General features: G+C 51.1%; 1 protein-coding gene across 1 annotated transcript in view; it reads right to left on the reverse strand.

Annotated features, from left to right (window-relative positions):
• The window catches only part of LOC140385163 (uncharacterized), a 223,332-nt gene that overhangs the window by 154,450 nt on the left and 48,731 nt on the right, over nucleotides 1-20,151 (reverse strand). The window contains exon 4 of the mRNA XM_072467026.1: nucleotides 6,699-6,785. Coding sequence (XP_072323127.1) covers nucleotides 6,699-6,785 — 87 coding nt within the window. The remainder of the gene's footprint in view (nucleotides 1-6,698; nucleotides 6,786-20,151) is intronic.

Consider the following 20,151-nt stretch of genomic DNA (forward strand, 5'->3'; position numbering starts at 1 on the left):
AGTCTGGTAACAGCGGGGGAAAAGCTGTTTTTGAGTCTGATTGTGCGTGTTCTCAGACTTCTGTATCTCCTGCCCGATGGAAGAAGTTGGAAGAGTGAGTAAGCCGGGTGGGAGGGGTCTTTGATAATGCTGTCCGCTTTCCCCAGGCAGCGGGAGGTGTAGATGGAGTCAATGGATGGGAGGCAGGTTTGTGTGATGGACTGGGCTGTGTTCACGATTCTCTGAAGTTTCTTGCGATCCTGGGCCGAGCAGTTGCCATACCAGGCTGTGATGCAGCCAGATAGGATGCTTTCTATGGTGCATCTGTAAAAGTTGTTAAGAGTTAATGTGGACATGCCGAATTTCTTTAGTTTCCTGAGGAAGTATAGGCGCTGTTGAGCTTTTTTGGTGGTAGCGTCAACGTGGGTGGGCAAGGACAAATTTTTGAGATGTGCACCCCTCGGAATTTGAAACTGCTAACCATCTCCACCTCGGTCTCATTGACACTGACAGGAGTGTGTACAGTACTTTGCTTCCTGAAGTCAACGACCAGCTCTTTAGTTTTGCTGGCATTGAGGGAGAGATTGTTGTCGCTGCACCACTCCACTAGGTTCTCTATCTCCCTCCTGTATTCTAACTCGTCATTATTCGACATCCGGCCCACTATGGTCGTAACGTCAGCAAACTTGTAGATGGAGTTGGAACCAAATTTTGCCACGCAGTCGTGTGTGTACAGGGAGTATAGTATGGGGCTAAGTACGCAGCCTTGCGGGGCCCTGGTATTGAGGACTTTTGTGGAGGAGGTGTTGTTATTCATTCTTACTGATTGTGGTCTGTGGGTCAGATAGTCGAGGATCCAGTTGCAGAGTGGGGAGCCAAGTCCTAGGTTTTGGAGCTTTGATATGAGCTTGGCTGGGATCATGGTGTTGAAAGCGGAGCTGTAGTCAATAAATAGGAGTCTGATGTATGAGTCCTTGTTGTCGAGGTGCTCTAGGGATGAGTGTAGGTCCAGGGAAATGGCGCCTGCTGTGGACTGATTGCGGCAGTATGCGAATTGTAATGCAAATTTCATCCCCAAGGCCTTATTCCAAAATGTAGACAGCTTGATTATGGTGTTTGTGTGTGGGGGTAAGAATCCGACTGTCCCCAAACCAACACTGCAAAGGAGGAAAATTAAGGGAGGCCTAGCATTACCAAATCTGCAATATTATGTTATGGGCCAGGGTTTAGAGAACCCCAAAGTGTATCATGGAGTTCACCTGACCCACAACTTTTAATAGATTGTGGTATGGGGAGCATACGGCCCACTCTACAGGCGTGGTACAGCAGAAATGGAAAAGTATTTTTTAAAGCAAAGCAATGTTTATTCTATGAACTCAAGTTAACCTTTTTAAAACATACAGTGAACATCTTAGCAACCATCAATTCAAAAGAACCCCCAAAGAATACAACACTAAATAATCCTTAATAACTTCCCAAACAACATCCAGAAGACAAAAGAAACACCTTTTAACAGAAGCACATCAGGTTTACATTCACTACTGAGAACATTTATAATTCTGAATTCACCAAATGATCAAGAGATAGTCTTTTCGTGGCAGAAAGAACAACAGTACACCTGCTTTGTCTGGCTTCAGCCCCAACACTGAAAACAAAACCCCAAAATACACAGACACACCCAAGCTTTTCTCAATGTGAAACTAAAAAGCAGAGCCAGAGCTCAGCTCCACCCCACCCACACTCTGACATCACTGCAGTAACACGAGCATTCAAACATTTCTTAAAGTGACATTCTCATGACAACTACCACTTGACGGCAACAGCGGAAAGAGTGAGGGGGTGGGTACACGAACCCAACTCGGAGTGAGTGCAGATGGAGGAGGCCTACTGCAAGGGCACGACCCTCCGGGCCCTAGCCACAGCAGCACTCCCATCTCCATCGGCAAAATACACAACCAGCCCAGTGGTAGCGGCCACACTGAAAACGCAGAACTAATTAAGGCAACACCTCGGACTGACCAAGGTGTCCCCCATGGGCCTCATCTGCGGAAACCACAGCTTCCTACCAGCCATGCTTGACACAACATTTAAACAATGGAGACAGGACGTGGGAACGCTGACAGTTAGGGACTTATACAGAGGAAACAGACTAGCGACGCTGAACGAACTGACGGAGGAATAGGAATGACCGAATGAGACACCTACAAATAAAATACTTCCTCCGCAAAGGGACAGTAGGATCCCAGGGCCCCGGAGTATTAGAGGGCCTGATGAACACCGACTGTAAAGAAGGGCACTCTGAGGGAAAATATATGGACAGCTACTGGACAGAGCCCGAACACCACGAGACGAGACCAGACGGAAATAGGGGGACAAACTGGGGACAAAAATGGGTTGGGGACTCTGGAGAGAAGCATGAGCAGGCCCAATTATTAATTTTTATTGTCACAAGTAGGCTCACATTAACACTGCAATGAAGTTACTGTGTAAAGCCCCTGGTTGTCACATTGAGGCACCTGTTCGGGTATACAGAGGGAAAATTTAGAATATCCAATTCACCTGACAGCACGTCTTTCGGGACTTGTGGGAGGAAACCGGAGCACCCAGAGGAAACCCAAGCAGACACGGTGAGAACGTGCAGACTCCGCACAGACGGTGATCCAAGCCGGGAATCGAACCTGGGACCCTGGAACTGTGAAGCAACAGTGCTACCCATTGTGCTACCGTGCGCACTGAGCAAGGCCAACATGCCCTCCTCCTGCGCAAGGCTCTGCTTCATGCAGTTTAAAGTGGTGTACAGAACACACCCGACCAGAACCCAAATGAGCAGGTTCTTTCCGGAGGTGGAGGACAAATGTGAACGGTGCCAGAGTGGCCCGGCCAACTACACCCACATGTTCTAGGCTTGTCCAAAACTTGTTGGGTTCTGGACAACCTTCTCCGAGGCAATGTCCAAGGTTGTGGGGGTGAGGGTGAAGCCATGCCCAAATGTGGCAAAATCGGGGAACCAGAGCAGCCAGAGCTACACATAGGAAAGAGGGCTAATGCCCTAGCTTCCCTAATTGCACATCAGAGAATCCTGCTCGGCTGGCGATCAGCAGCACCACCCACAGCTGCAGACTGGCTAGCAGATCTTTCGGAATTTCTCCATCAGGAGACGATCAAATATGCCATCCGAGGGTCGGATTAAGGCTTCCTTACTGCATGGGGGCAAATTGTCGGCATGTTCCAAAACCTGTTTGAGGCCAGCAACAGCCAGTAGAGAGGGAAACAGGAAAGTTAAAAAAAGGACAAATAGGAGTGTCAGGGGTGTACAGCCCAGGGGGGACAGGGACGGGGACAGGGACGGGGGGACGGGATTGACGGATGGAACGGGGGGTGGTAAGAAGAGAAGAGAGAATTTACGAGGGACAAAAGAAACAACGCAGAGGGAGGGAGGTGCGGGCAAACCCCCCCCCCCCCCCCACCACACTCACAAGATGGGCATGGCGAAAATCGACGGAGGGGGAGGGAGGGAAGGGGGGATAAAGGGGGGAAAGGAGAAGGAGGGGGAACACCCCCCGAACAGGTAGGGAGGGCATCAGGGGAGGAGGGACGAGGGGGTTAGGAAGAGGATGGCTAGCGGGGGCGGGGCGGGTGGTAAGGAAGATTGCACGCTGAGTCAGATGGGGACAAATTGTAAATAAAGAAACTGAAGAAAAAAGCTTTTGTACTGTACAATAAACAAAAACTAACAGCAATGTATATAATCTGGAAAATGTGAATAAAAAGATTTTTTTTCATAGATTTCATAGAATTTACAGTGCAGAAGGAGGCCATTCGGCCCATCAAGTCTGCACCGGCTCCTGGAAAGAGCACCCTACCCAAGGTCAACACCGCCACCCTATCCCCATAACTCAGTAACCCCACCCAACACTAAGGGCAATTTTGGACACTAAGGGCAATTTATCATGGCCAATCCACCTAACCGGTGGATTTAAAAAATCTTTCAATCCATTGTGCTTTGTGGCTTCTAACTGCACATCTCAGTCTTGATTATGAATCTCTTTTACGTGTCACCATATCAAGGACTTTCTGAAATTCTATGTGGACCACATTTTATGGGCGGGATTCTCCAACCCCCCGCCGGGTCGGAGAATCCCCGGGGGGGCGGCGCGAATCCCGCCCCGACGCCGGCTGCCGTATTCTCCGGTGCCGTTTTTCGGGCAGGGCGGGGTTCACGCCGGTCGGGGGCCTTTGGCAGCGCCCCCCCCCAGCAATTCTCCGGGTCCCGATGGGCAGAGCGGCCGTTCGTTTATGGCCAGTCCCGCCGGCGTGGGTTACATATGGTCCCACACGGCGGGATCTAGCAGGTAAGTCGGCTGGGGCGGTCCTCGGAGTGTGCGGGGGGGATCCGACCCCAGGGGGCGGCACACAGTGACCTGGCCCGCGATCGGGGCCCACCGATCTGCGGGCGGGCGTGTGCTGTGGGGGACTCCTTCCTTCCGCGCCAGCCCCTGTAGGGCACCGCCATGGCCATTCGCCAAAGCAGGCCGGCAGTTCCGCGCATGCGCAAGATCACTCCGGCCCTTTGGCTCATGTGCAAACTTGCGCAGTCCCTTCGGTGCCGGCTGGAGCGGTGCCAACCCTTCCAGCATCCACCTAGCCCCCGAGACAGGTGAGAATTCCTCACCTTGGGGGCCCGTTGACGCCGGAGTCGTTGGCGCCGGTTTCCCCGCTGGCGTGGGGACTTAGTCCCCGGAAAGGAGAAGCCAACCTGTATATTCTCCTTGTCTAAATTTTAAGTTCCACAACGGCCAGTTAGCTCTGGACCAGTTATGGACAAAATGCTACTCGAGGGTAAGTGTGAGTGACTGCCGTTGACATCAAAGTAGCATTGGACTGAGTGTGGCATAATAATAATCTTTATTAGTGTCACAAGTAGGCTTACATTAACACTGCAATGAAGTTACTGTGAAAATTATTGGCAAAAATGAAATCAATAAGAATCAGTAGGAAAACTTTCCAATGGTTGGAGCCATATCTAGCACAAAGAAAGATGGTTGTGGTTGTTGAAGGTGAATAATCTCAGTCCCAGGACACTGCCTCATGAATTCTTCAGGGTAGTGTCTTAGGCCCAAATATCTTCAGCTGCTTCATCAATTACCTTTCTTACAACATAAGGTCAGAAGCGGGGATTTTCGCTGATGATTGTGCAACGATCGCATAATTTGCAACTCCTCAGATACTGAAGTAATCTGTATCCATCTTCAGCAATACCTGAACAATATTCAGGCTTGGATTGATAAGTGGCAAATAACATTCATTCCACAGAAGTGTCAGTAATGACTATCTTCAACAAGAGAGAATCTAACCGTCACATTCAATGGCATTACAATTGCTGAATTCTCCACAATCAACATCCTGGGGCTATCTTTGACCAGAAACTGAACTGGACCAGCCATGTAAATACTGTGGCTTGGAATTCTGGCGTGTGGAACTCACCTCCTGACTCCCCAAAGCCTGTCCATTATCTACTGACATAAGTCAGGAATTTGAAGGAATATTGGACTGCAGCTCCAACAACTCAACACCATCCAGAACAAATTAGCTCACTTGATCGACATCCCATACAGCAACTTAACACCCTCTCCCTCCACTACCGATGCACAGTGTGTACTGTATAAAAAGGGCGGGATTCTCTGTTTGGGAGGCTGTGTTCTCCACTGGAGCTGAATTGCAACCGGTTTACAATCCACCTGGGAGCGCAAACTGGTAAGGAATTCTCTATTTCATGCCATGAAAATGTATGTATGGCATGGAATAAGAGGGATTCCCAGGGAATCCTGCTATCGGGCTGCCTACCTCAGCGGACAGCCTGATAGCGAGGTCCCGTAGCCGGTCCGGTGGGTTGGGCGGTCTAGTAGAGGAGGCTTGGGCATGCTGTGCATGGTTTGGGGAGGGTGGCCCTCGGGTGGTCTCTACCAGCATGGCCCTGGTGTGATGAACCTCATGGTGGGCCAAGGAGGCAACCCTTGGTCATCGCAAGGTCCATCATGCCAGGGCCATGCTGGTAGAGACCACACGTGCTCCATGCCCACGTGATTCCCGGCCACGGAGAGCAGACAATCACGAAAGCCTGGAGCATAGGGCGCCGGGCCCGCTAAATGGATGCAAATAGATCATTAAGAGACATTTGCATTTATTTACATGTTCCCGCTGGCGTGCAACGTGGACCTCATTCCTGCCGCCAGTGGGGGGGGTCAGAGCATGGCGATCAGGTCCCGATTTTGCCCCGGGCCCTATTCTCCATCCCATAGGGGAACGCGTCCTGGGATGGAGAATCCCGCCCAAAATGCATTGCAGCAACTCACCAAAGCTCCTTCGACAGCACATTCCAACCCTCTACCATCTAGAATATGACAAGGGCAGCAGATGCACAGGAACACCACCATCTGAAAGTTCCCTCCAAGTCACACACCATCCTGACTTGGATCTATATTGCCATTTCTTCCCGAGTGCAGGATTAAAATCCTAGAACTCCCTTCCCAACACTACGGTGGGTGTACCTGAACCAGATAGTTCTAGAAGGTGACTCACCACCACCTTCTGAAGGACAAATAGAGATGAGCAGCTGACCTTGCCAGTGACACACACATGGTATGAAAGAATAGAATTTTCAAAAAAAATTCAAAAAAATCATTACAATACTTGCTTTAAAAGTTAAAATCAATAAATACCTCATGAAGCAATGTTTGTCCGTATTTATCTGTTGTGTCAATTTTTGCTCCCTGTTGTAATAACTTCTGAATTTCTTCCCGATCGATCTAGAACACAATTGATTTTTTTCATCAAATTTCAGTACAGTAAAGGGAATAAGACATTTTTTAAAGAGCTTGACTGTTGCTTAATTTGAATAAAGAAATTGTTCTATGCAACACCATAAAGTCCTTAAAGAAAATTGGGTGGGGTACACTGCCTCTGGAATGAAAACCGTCACGCTGTTTTCCTAATGGGTCAGCAACTTTCCCCATATGCTAATGAGTCAGGCAAACCGAGATTCCAGACCCACCCTCATTCTGTGTTTGTTTCACTGATCTCAGTAAGGATAATAATTAGAAAGTTGCAGTTGGTCTTAGCACCTTTGGGTGAGCGAATATAAAGTGAGCTGGATGTCCCACTTCAGATCACTCTCCAGCAACACTAACTGGAAGGATACGTATGTGAACATCATCTTGCACTTTGCCCCACATTTTCTCTCACGTTCCTTGTTTTCCTCTGCTCTCCTCAGTTGCTCTCATAATTTCCTTCTTCCTCCAAAAGGTGACTGCTCTCCCTTCACTGATTTCCTATTTTTTGTTACTTCTCCATCCGACCTTCAGCTTCCTTCTTCATGACCTTCAACTGCTCTTTGTCAGTGGAAAACTAGTTTGTTGCTTGTTAAGCATTCATTGTGTAGATTTGATAGATAATTGCAAAACTTTGAAAGGTTTTTATTGAGTGAAAAAGGTAAAATTAACATGATTGAGAAATCAATGACAAGGGCTTACCAGTTTAAAATTTCTTGATGCAGGATGTTTTTGGAGCATGGAATGTTTTGCCACAAACATGGTTGAGGCAAACATCATTGCACCTTTTAGGAAAAATATTTGTAGCAGAAAATAATACAGTTAACTACTGGCCATCAGTAAGGTAATAAAAGTAGTTTTTTGGGGGTCGGAAGGTAGAAGGCGGCTGCGTGGAAGGTAGTTCCACCAGTGTTGTCAATTTTTCTCTCCCCCTTTTTTCCAGGAGCATTTAGAGAGCAGACCAGCTCAATCAAGAATTTAGGGATTGTGGTAAACCACTGTGTTCTTATATTAGGGGTTGTACGATAGAACCTGCACTACAGGTTCACCTGGGCCGCTGCATGCTAGCTCCGCCCAGGAGCTGGGTTATAAATATGCGTGGCCTCCAGCTCACAGCCATTTCATCAGCTGCTGTGGGAGGCCACACATCTGATACTAATAAAGCCTCAGTTTGGATTCAACTTCGTCTCCAGTCAAATTGATCGTGCCTCAATTTATTAGTATCAGATTCAGAAGATGGACCACGGGATTAAACCAGATAGCCTGCAGCTGGATCCACACGCAAGCGACACCAGAAGGACTTTGAGCACTGGCTAGCTTGTTTTGAAGCATATATCAACGTGGCGCCGACCCCTGTTCCAGAGGCTCAGAAGATTCAAATATTGTACTCTAGACTCAGCTCCAAAGTCTTCCCGCTGATCCAGGATGGGCGCAATTACGCTGATGCCATGACTCGACTCAAAGAAAATTATGAGCAGAAGACGAACATGCTCTTGGCCAGACACGCTCTCGCAACGCGTACTCAACTACCTGGTGAGTCAATCGAGGACTTCTGGAGGGCCCTGATCCCACTAGTGCGGGACTGTGGCTGTCAGAACGTTACAGCTAAGGAGCACTCAGATCTCCTTATGTGGGACGCTTTTGTAACTGGGATTGGGTCTGATGTTACCAGGCAGCGGCTCCGAGAAGGGGCCACGCGCGACCTCGCAGAGACTAAAACACTAGCGCTTTCCATGACGGTCGCCCTGCGTAATGTACAGTACTACGCCCCCAACAGCGTGGCCCCACAGGCACCCGCCCCAGCGGGGGCGCGACCCACCCAATGCGCCTGCGCTACGCGCGTGCCAGTGATCTCCGGGGGGCACCGATGCTATTTTTGCGGCTAGCAAAGACACTCCCGCCAACGCTGCCCAGTCCTGCGGGAAGAAGGGCCACTACGCAGCGGTGTGCCAGGCCCGCTCAGCGGCCAGTCGCCCCCACCACCCCCCCGGTCTCGGACAATGGGCGCCACTATCCTCCTCTCCTCCCCAGGCCATTTGCGAGCAATGGGCGCCGCCATCTTCTCCCCCGCACAACACGTGCGTTTCATGGGCGCCGGCATCTTGCTCCACCCCCGCAACATGCATCTATGGGCGCTGCCATCTTGTCCACCCCGCAGCACATGGATACCAACGGTGTTTCAGGACCCCAACTCAACGGCCGCCTCACTACCCGACGATCAACCACGGCTCGCATCCATGGCAATCGACCAGTCCCGACCACATACTCTGATCACCGCATCCACCAGCGTGAAAGTCAACGGCCATGTGACCTCCTGCCTACTGGACTCCAGGAGTACCGAGAGCTTTGTACACCCGAATACGGTAAGGCGCTGCTCCCTTAAGGTACATTCTACCAATCAAAGTATCTCCCTGGCCTCCGGATCCCATCACGTAGCGATCCGGGAGGACTGCACGGTCACGCTCACAGTCCAAGGCATAGAGTTCTACGGTTTTCGCCTCTACGTCCTCCCTAACCACTGCACTGCACTTATCCTTGGCCTGGACTTTCAGTGCAACCTCCAGAGACTGACCCTTAAATTCGGCGGACCCTTACCACCCCTCACTGTGTGCGGCCTCGTGACCCTAAAGGTCGATCCTCCTTCCCTCCTTCCCTCTTTGCCAATCTAACTCCAGATTGCAAACCCGTCGCCACCAGGAGCAGATGGTACAGCACCCAGGATAAGGCCTTCATCAGGTCCGAGGTCCAGCAGTTGCTTCGGGAGGGAGTCATCGAGGCCAGCAACAGCCCCTGGAGAGGTCGTGGTAGTGGTAGTGGTTAAGTCTGGAGAGAAAAACCGAATGGTCGTGGACTACAGCCAGACCATCAACAGGTACACGCAGCTCGACGCCTACCCCCTCCCACGCATATCTGACATGGTTAACCAGATTGCACAGTACCAGGTCTTCTCAACGGTGGACCTGAAATCCGCTGAACACCAGCTCCCCATCCGTAAATCGGACCGACCATACACCGCCTTCGAGGCAGACGGCCTGCTATATCACTTCCTTAGGGTCCCCTTCGGCGTCACCAATGGGGTTTTGGTCTTCCAAAGGGCGATGGACCGAATGGTCGACTGGTACGGCTTGCGGGTCACGTTCCCGTATCTAGACAATGTGACCATCTGCGGCCAAGATCAGCAGGACCACGACGCCAACTTCGCTAAATTCCTCCGCACCGCCACTCTCCTCAACCTCACGTATAACAAGGAGACGTGTGTGTTCCGTACAAACCGCTTAGCCATCCTCGGCTACGTAGTCCAGAATGGAGTTCTGGGGCCAGTCCCGACCGCATGCACCCCCTCATGGAGCTCCCCCACTGCCCCAAGACCCTCAAACGCTGCCTGGGGTTCTTCTCGTATTACGCACAGTGGGTCCCAAACTATGCGGACAAGGCCCGCCCACTCATACAGTCCACTCATTTCCCCCTGACGGCCGAGGCCCAACAGGCTTTCGCCCGGATCAGAGCTGATATTGCCAAAGCTGGAATGCACGCTGTAGACGAAACACTTCCTTTCCAAGTAGAAAGCAACGCATCGGACGTCGCCCTTGCCGCCACCTTCAACCAGGCAGGCAGGCCTGTAGCATTCTTTTCCCGCACCCTCCATGCCTCTGAAATTCGGCACTGATCCGTCGAAAAGGAGGCCCAGGCTATCGTTGAGGCTGTGCGACATTGGAGGCATTACCTGGCCGGCAGGAGATTCACTCTCCTCACTGACCAACGGTCGGTAGCCTTCATGTTCAACAACACACAGCGGGGCAAGATCAAAAATGATAAAATCTTGCGGTGGAGAATCGGGCTCTCCACCTATAATTACGAGATTAAGTATCACCCTGGCGAACTCAATGAGCCCCCAGAAGCCCTATCCTGAGGTACATGTGCCAGCGCACAGGTAGACTGACTCCGGACCCTGCACGACAGCCTTTGTCACCCAGGGGTCACTCGGTTGTACCACTTCATTAAGGCACGAAATTTGCCCTACTCCGTTGAGGAAGTAAGGACGATCACACAGCTCCGGGAACCGTGCTTCTCCGTAAACTGTGCGGCTCCACAAGGCGGATCCGTTGGTGGAAAGGGTGCACCTGCTCCATACAAACCCACAGTACGCCTACGTGGCGTTCCCCGACGACCGCCAGGATACCGTCTCCCTCAGGGACCTGGCAACAGCAGGTTCCACCCCCACACCACCCCCGTCGCCCCCCTCCCCCCCCAGGACCGTCCATCCTCCCCCTGCCCACCCCCGTTGATGAAGAGGATTTCGGCACGCTCCCAGAGTCAACTTCGACCACGACAGTACCAACATCGCTGGCGCCACTTCATCGATCTCAAAGGACTATCAAGGCGCAGGACCGGCTGAACCTCTGACTGGCCCGCCGCATGACCAGAGACATTTTTTTTACTGCTCTGTAAATATTAAAGATTGCTAATTGTATATAGTTATCCACCACCCCCGCCGGACTCACGTTTAACAGGGGGTGAATGTGGTAAACCACTGTGTTCGTATATTAGGGGTTGTACGGTAGAACCTGCACTACAGGTTCACTTGGGCCCCTGCATGCTAGCTTCGCCCAGGAGCCGGGTTATAAATATGCGTGGCCTCCAGCTCGCAGCCATTTCATCAGCTGCTGTGGGAGGCCACACATCTGATACTAATAAAGCCTCAGTCTGGATTCAACTTCGTCTCCGGTCAAATTGATCGTGCCTCAGGGATTAAAGACGTCCAGGGGCACATAAAAAACCTTAATATAAACAGGTGGAAACAGCAATCCGTTGGAGGAATCGGGGAAGGTGCACAGCTCAGGGAGACTTCAAATGGTGGAGGCAAGTACTTCAGGTGGAACCATGCCGATTACAATCGATAAATTAGCTGAAGCGATGACTGCCGAATTAAACAATTCGGCAAGCATTTTGAGCGGCTTGGGAGAGAAATGATGGAGACCCTCAGAAAATCAGTGGATGAGGCCCTAGTACCTGTAAAAGAAGCAGTGGAAAAGACATCGATGAAAATGCAGCAGCATGGCGAAGTTTTGAGAGGTGGAAGGGGCGCTGTCACAGCAGTGACCAGATGACCTCACTAAATGCTGAGTTGCAAAGAATGAAAGAGCAAAATAAGGGCTTGAGAGCGATGGTCGATGACCTGGAAAATGGATTAAGGCGACATTACCTGAGGATCGTGGGCTTCCTGAGGCGGTTGAGAGTCCAAGACCGACTCAATATTTTGAGGCAATGTTGAAGAAGTTGGTGGTGGAGGAGAATCAGGGGCCCTCCATTGTGCTTGATCGGGCCCATTGGTCACTCGGGTGAAGCCACGAGGGAATGTGATAGCATGTTTTCATAGCTTTCGATCGAAGAAATGGATTCTAAAATGGGTCATGGAAAACAACAGGTGTGATGGGGAGGTACCAATATCCGCATATGTCAACATTTGCCGCGGAATCGGCAAGAAAGAGGGTGTCCTTCAATAGAGCGAAATTGGCACTTTTATCGCATCGGAGTGCGGTTTATTATTGTATACCCGGTGAGACTGAGGGTTACACACAAGGCCAAAGATCATTTTTTCGGGACCGCGGAGGAAGCAGTGGGTTTATCAAAGCTGAGGGACTTGAACAGAACTGAGGGGACTTGATATGAGACTTGACTGATGGTTGGGACGTTGTTGCTCTGTTTATTTGGTTCTAAATATGGTGGTCAATATGGTCACCTTCCTTAATCCTAATTACGTTTGCTTTAGAGTCGCCAGGTATCTTTCGATACCGCCACAAGGTTCAAACCCGAATACTGATCAAAGAGCCGATACACCAGTTAGTTAGTTCAAAGTCAATGCTATTTATTTACACACACAGTAAGATCTACACATGCACAAAGTACGACAAACTAAACTATCTCTAACGCTAACGCCTATACTTAGATTTGGGTGCCCACTCAGTCAGAGGAACAATGGCCGTTGTTCGGATCGGAGGCTGCTGGGTTCGAAGTGGTACAGGAGAACTGCTAAGGTCGTCCGTCTGGTAGCGAGCGTTGACCTTGGACTTACTTGCTTCTGGTGTACCTGGTGGAAGGGTCTCTCCGCTTTGAGAGCCGATTCCAAGAGAGCGATTCTCTCTCGGGGCTTCTTCTTTTTCCCGAAGGGGCTTCGCGCGCTTTTGGACGGGCCTTAAACTTGGCCCCAATCAATTGGGCCATATCTTGATCACTCGTATTGATCTTGACCAATAAAGGGGTGGGTGCCCTGATGGCTGGGCATGTCCTAGGTGGCCGTTGGCCTTGCTTTGTTTATGCTTTCGGTTTGGGGAACTGGCGCCGCGAGGTCTGGAGCTAGATCGGTTGCTTGAGTGTCTTTCCTTTGTTCCCGGAGATGGGCCATCAATGAGCTAATGGACCTACAGTTTCAGTCTCATCTGGGAGCTGCGGTTCGAATATGCATACAGGCTCTGTGCCTGACTGCTTTCTTAACATTGTCCATAGTTCCCTACAGTCTTTGCATACATCCATTTTGTACTGTGGAAGTGGCCATCCCAGATGGCTACACGCGCTCCTTGTGATCCTCAACGTGAAGTGGGGCTGTTTAGCACAGGGCTGAATCACTGGCTTTGAAAGCAGACCAAGGCAGGCCAGCAGCACGGTTCAATTCCCGTAACAGCCTCCCCGAACAGGCGCCGGAATGTGGCGACTAGGGGCTTTTCACAGTAACTTCATTGAAGCCTACTTGTGACAATAAGCGATTTCCATTCTTTCAGTTCATCAAATTACTGCATCGTCTTCGTTCTCCTCCTAAGTCGGGCACCCATAAGCAATGACAGGCTCCACGCTACTCTGTTCTATGAATTGAAACTTTTACCGAAATTACTTTTTGTACATACATCATGATAAAATTCTACGGGGCGCTATGACATTCATGCATGCATTACAAAATAATTTTAAAAACTGGAACCTCTAACTGTCCTTAACTAAACTATCCTTTTTTAAAAAATATATATTTTATTCAAGATTTTTTGGCCAAACATAACAGTACATAGTTTTTCTTTTAAACAACAATAAAGCAATATAAATAACAGTGGCCAGTTTAAAAAAAGTAAATAAATAATATATAAACAGAAACAAAAACAAAACTAAATGGCAACTGCCTTGTCAAAAATAGTTACTCTCCAAAGATACAATCCAACAGTCCAATATACATTACCTATAACAAATGTCTATACATATACAATGACATCCCGAAGAGCCCGCCCGGATCCTCCCCCCCCCCCCCCCCCCTGGGATGCTGCTGTTGTTTTCCTTCTTTTTCATTCCCTCTATCGTTCTGTGAGGTAGTCGACGAACGGCTGCCACCGCCTGGTGAACCCTTGAGCCGAACCCCTTAATACGAACTTGATCCGTTCTAACTTTATAAACCCTGCCATGTCGTTTATCCAGGTCTCCACGCCCGGGGGTTTGGCTTCCTTCCACATAAGCAATATCCTGCGCCGGGCTACTAGGGACGCAAAGGCCAAAACATCAGCCTCTCTCGCCTCCTGCACTCCCGGCTCTTCTGCAACCCCGAATATAGCCAACCCCCAGCCTGGCTCGACCCGGACCCCCACCACCTTCGAAAGCACCTTCGCCACCCCCACCCAGAACCCCTGTAATACCGGACATGACCAGAACATGTGGGTGTGATTCGCTGGGATTCTCGAGCATCTCCCACACCTATCCTCTACCCCGAAAAATGTACTGAGCCGTGCTCCAGTCATATGCGCCCTGTGTAGAACCTTGAATTGTATCAGGCTTAGCCTGGCACACAAGGACGACGAGTTTACCCTACGTAGAGCATCAGCCCACAGCCCCTCCTCAATCTCCTCCCCCAGCTCTTCTTCCCATTTCCCTTTCAGCTCATCTACCATGATCCCCTCCTCGTCCCTCATTTCCCTGTATATGTCCGACACCCTACCATCCCCCACCCATGTCTCTGAGATCACTCTATCCTGCACCTCCTGCGTCGGGAGCTGCGGGAATTCCCTCACCTTTTGCCTCGCAAAAGCCCCCAGTTGCATATACCGAAATGCATTCCCTTGGGGCAACCCATATTTTTCCGTCAGCGCTCCCAGACTCGCAAACGTCCCATCTACAAACAGATCTCTCAATTGTACTACCCCAGCTCTTTGCCATGCTCCAAATCCCCCATCCATTCTCCACGGAACAAACCTATGGTTATTTCTTATCGGGGACCGCACCGAGGCTCCCGTCCTTCCCCCATGCCGTCTCCACTGCCCCCAAATTTTTAATGTTGCCACCACCACCGGGCTTGTAGTATATTTCTTCGGTGAGAACGGCAATGGTGCCGTCACCATTGCTTGTAAGCTGGTCCCCTTGCAGGACGCCCTCTCCAATCTCTTCCACGCCGCTCCCTCCCCTTCTCCCATCCACTTACACACCATTGAAATATTGGCGGCCCAGTAATAATCATTTAGGCTCGGTAGTGCCAACCCCCCCCTATCCCTACTACGCTGCAAGAACCCCCTCCTCACTCTCAGGGCCTTCCCGGCCCACACAAAACTCATAATGCTTTTCTTGATTCTCTTAAAAAAAGCCTTCGTGACCATCACCGGGAGGCACTGAAACACAAAGAGGAATCTCGGGAGAACCACCATTTTGACCGCCTGCACCCTACCCGCCAGTGACAGGGACACCATGTCCCATCTCTTGAAGTCCTCCTCCATCTGTTCCACCAATCGTGTTAAATTAAGCCGGTGCAAGGTTCCCCAATTCTTGGCTATCTGAATCCCCAAGTATCGGAAGTCTCTTGTTACCTTCCTCAGCGGTAAATCCTCTATTTCCCTGCTCTGCTCCCCCGGATGCACCACAAACAACTCATTTTTCCCCATGTTCAATTTATACCCCGAAAAATCCCCAAACTCCCCAAGTATCCGCATTATCTCTGGCATCCCCTCCACCGGGTCCGCCACATACAACAACAAATCATCCACATACAAAGATACCCGGTGTTCTTCTCCTCCCCTAAACACTCCCCTCCACTTCCTGGAACCGCTCAGTGCCATGGCCAGGGGCTCAATCGCCAGTGCAAACAATAACGGAGACAGGGGACACCCCTGCCTCGTCCCTCTGTAAAGCCGGAAATAATCAGACCCCCGTCCATTCGTAACCACACTCGCCATCGGTGCCCTATACAGCAACTGTACCCATCCGATATACCCATCTCCAAAGCCAAATCTCCTCAGCACCTCCCACAGATAATCCCACTCCACTCTATCAAATGCTTTCTCGGCATCCATCGCCACCACTATCTCCGCTTCCCCCTCTGGCGGGGGCATCATTACCCCTAGCAACCTCCGTATGTTCGTGTTCAGCTGTCTCCCCTTCACAAACCCAGTTTGGTCCTCATGAACCACCCCCGGGACACAGTCCTCTATCCTCGTCGCCATTACCTTGGCCAGAATCTTAGCATCCACATTTAAAAGAGAAATGGGCCTATAGGACCCGCATTGCAGCGGGTCTTTTTCCTTCTTTACGAGGAGTGATATCTTTGCCTCTGACATAGTCGGGGGCAACTGCCTCCTTTCCCTAGCCCCATTAAAGGTTCTCGTCAGAAGCGGGGCCAGCAAGTCCATATACTTCCTATAAAATTCCACCGGGAATCCGTCTGGTCCCGGGGCCTTCCCCGCCTGCATGCTCCCAATCCTTCACTACCTCCTCCATCTCAATCTGTGCTCCCAGTCCCGCCCTATCCTGCTCCTCCACCTTAGGGAATTCCAGCTGATCCAGAAAGCACATAATTCTCTCCTTCCCTTCCGGGGGCTGAGCTTTATATAATCTTTCGTAGAATACCTTGAATACCCCATTCACTCTCTCCGCTCCCCGCTCCATCTCTCCCTCCTCGTCTCTCACCCCCCCCTATCTCCCTCGCTGCTCCCCTCTTCCTCAGTTGGTGGGCCAGCAACCGGCTCGCCTTCTCCCCATATTCATACTGCACACCTTGTGCCTTCCTCCATTGTGCCTCTGCATTACCCGTAGTCAACAAGTCAAATTCTACATGTAGCCTTTGCCTTTCCCTGTACAGTCCCTCCTCCGGTGCCTCCGCATATTGTCTGTCCACCCTCAAAAGTTCTTTCAGCAACCGCTCCCTTTCCCTACCCTCCTGCTTTCCTTTATGTGCCCTAATAGATATCAGCTCCCCTCTAACCACTGCCTTCAACGCCTCCCAGACCACTCCCACCTGAACCTCCCCATTGTCATTAAGCTCCAAGTACCTTTCAATACACCCCCTCACCCTTAAACATACCCCCTCATCTGCCAATAGTCCCATGTCCATTCTCCAGGGCGGATGCTGTTCTTTTTCCTCCCCTATCTCCAGGTCCACCCAATGCGGAGCTTGGTCCGAGATAGCTATAGCCGTGTACTCCGTCCCTGTCACCCTCGGGATCAGCGCCCTTCCCAAAACAAAAAAGTCTATCCGTGAATATACTTTATGGACATAGGAGAAAAACGAGAACTCCTTCCTCCTAGGCCTGCTAAATCTCCAGGGGTCTACTCCTCCATAAAGTCCTTAAGCACCCTAGCTGCAGCCGGCCTCCTCCCGGTCCTGGACCTCGATCTGTCCAGCCCTGGGTCCAGCACCGTATTGAAGTCTCCCCCTATTACCAACTTTCCCGCCTCTAGGTCCGGGATACGTCCCAACATACGCCTCATAAAATTGGCATCATCCCAGTTCAGGGCATATACGTTCACTAGAACCACCGCCTCCCCTTGCAATCTGCCACTCACCATCACATATCTACCCCCACTATGGTCTTTGCCTCAAACAGTACACGTTTCCCCACTAATATAGCCACCCCCCTGTTCTTTACGTCTAACCCCGAATGAAACACCTGCCCCACCCATCCTTTGCGTAGTCTGACCTGGTCTATCAGTTTCAAATGCGTCTCCTGCAACATAACCACATCTGCCTTTAATTTCTTTAGGTGTGCGAGTACCCATGCCCTTTTAATCGGCCCGTTCAGCCCTCTCACATTCCACGTGATCAGCCGGGTTGGGGGGCTCTTTATCCTCCCCCCTTGTCGACTAGCCATCCCCTTTTTTAATCCAGCTCCTCACCCGGTTCCCACGTAGCCGTATCTCCCCCCCAACGGCGCCCTCCCGCCTCGACCACCCGACCCCGTACCAGCTCCCCCTTCTCCCCAGCAGCAGCAACCCAGTTAACCCCCCACCTCCGCTAGATCCTTTTCTAGCGTAATTGCACCCCCCATGTTGCTCCCAGAAGTCAGCAAACTCTGGCTGACCTCGGCTTCCCCCCGTGACCTCGGCCCCCACTGTGCGAGGCCCCCTCCTTCCTGCTTCCCTGTTCCCGCCATGATTACCATAGCGCGGGAACAAAGCCCGCGTTTCCCACTTGGCCCCACCCCTAATGGCAGGCGCCCACAATTCATCATCTCCCCCCCCCCCCCCCCCCCCCCCCCCGTCTCCCACGACATGAGGAAGAGAGAAAAGTTACAGGGTCGCAAGATTAACAACTTGAGAGATCATCCCTTCCCCCTTTTTCCCCCCCTTCACCCCACGTAATCACCCCACCACTTTGTCCCAAACGTTCTTTTTCTGGCCCGCCTATTCCAACTGCTCCTCCACAATAAATGTCCACGCCTCTTCTGCCGTCTCAAAGTAGTGGTGCTTCCCTTGGTATGTGACCCACAGTCTTGCCGGTTGCAACATTCCAAATTTGACCTTCCTTTTGTGAAGCACCGCCTTGGCCCGATTAAAACTCGCCCTCCTTCTCGCCACCTCCGCACTCCAATCTTGATATACGCGGATCACCGCGTTCTCCCACCTACTGTTCCGAGTTTTCTTCGCCCATCTGAGGACCATCTCTCTGTCATTATATCGGAGAAATCTCACCACTATGGCTCGAGGTATTTCTCCAGCCCTCGGTCTTCGCGTAATAACTCGATAAGCTCCCTCCACCTCCAATGGGCCCGTCGGGGCCTCCGATCCCATTAACGAGTGCAGCATCGTGCTCACATATGCCCCGACGTCCCCTCCCTCCGCACCTTCGGGAAGACCAAGAATCCTTAAACTCTTCCTCCTCGCATTATTCTCCAACACCTCCAGCCTTTCCACACACCTTTTGTGTTGTGCCTCGTGCATCTCTGTCTTCACCACCAGGCCCTGTATTTCGTCTTCATTTTCAGCGGCCTTTGCCTTCACGACCTGAAGCTCCTGCTCCTGGGTCTTTTGCTCCTCCTTTAGCCCTTCAATCGCCTGTAATATTGGGGCCAGCAGCTCCTTCTTCATCTCCTTTTTAAGTTCTTCCACACAGCGCCGCAGGAACTCTTGTTGGTCAGGGCCCCATACTAGACGGCCACCTTCCGACGCCATCTTGCTTTGTGCTTGCCTTCCTTGCCGCTGTTCTAGAGGATCCTCCGCAATCCGGCCACATTCCTCTCCTTTTTCCATCTGGGTCCAGGGGGAATTCCCTTCTGGTTTACCGCACAGTGTTTTTAGCCGTTAAAATTGCCGTTGGGGCTCCTATTAAGAGCCCAAAAGTCCGTTCCACCGGGAGCTGCCGAAACGTGCGACTTAGCTGGTCATCGCCGCACCCGGAAGTCAACTAAACTATCCTTAATCAATCAAAAGAATTTACAACATTTTAAACTGTACAATGGCAGCAACACAGGTTTCTCTGGCTTGGCAGTCAAGCGCAGAGTTTTACATTTCTTTAATAGAACGAAACACACAAAAAAAACGATGTACTTTAATTCACTTAAAGGGGTTGAGGGGTTTGTTGAAGTCCGAAAATAGGGGATCTGAAGGTGTATACCGGTGTGCGGGAGGTTTTCCTCCGCGACTTCCGGAGGCTAAGGGTCTGAACGACACTGCAGAGTATCACAATTACTAGCAGTGCTTCCACAACGTAGGACAGGGAATACCAAGTTATGAACTTGTCACACCAGGTCGGTGTATCGGTAACTATCTCGGGGTCTGGTTTGTGGCAGGGGTTGGAAACATTCACGGCCTGTGTGGTAGGGGTCAGGGGAGTAACGTCCGTGCGCAACTGAAGGGATCCTGCTAAGATCCAACTGTAGAGCATGATGGTTGTTGTGGTAGTATGTATTGGGGGTCATGTGGGACTGGAAGCCCTAATGTCATTGGCTGACAGATCCCGGGTCCTGGTTGGCCGTTGACCTCTAGCTCCGCCCTGAAGGCGGAGTATAAGAAGCCGGAGTCCTACCCCGCAGGCCAGTTTACTATTGAGCTGCGGGGGAACAGACACGCTTAATAAAGCCTCATCGACTTCACTCTATTCGTCTCACGGAGTCTT

This window comes from Scyliorhinus torazame, chromosome 11 (assembly GCF_047496885.1).
Source record: "Scyliorhinus torazame isolate Kashiwa2021f chromosome 11, sScyTor2.1, whole genome shotgun sequence".
Taxonomy (NCBI): domain Eukaryota; kingdom Metazoa; phylum Chordata; class Chondrichthyes; order Carcharhiniformes; family Scyliorhinidae; genus Scyliorhinus; species Scyliorhinus torazame.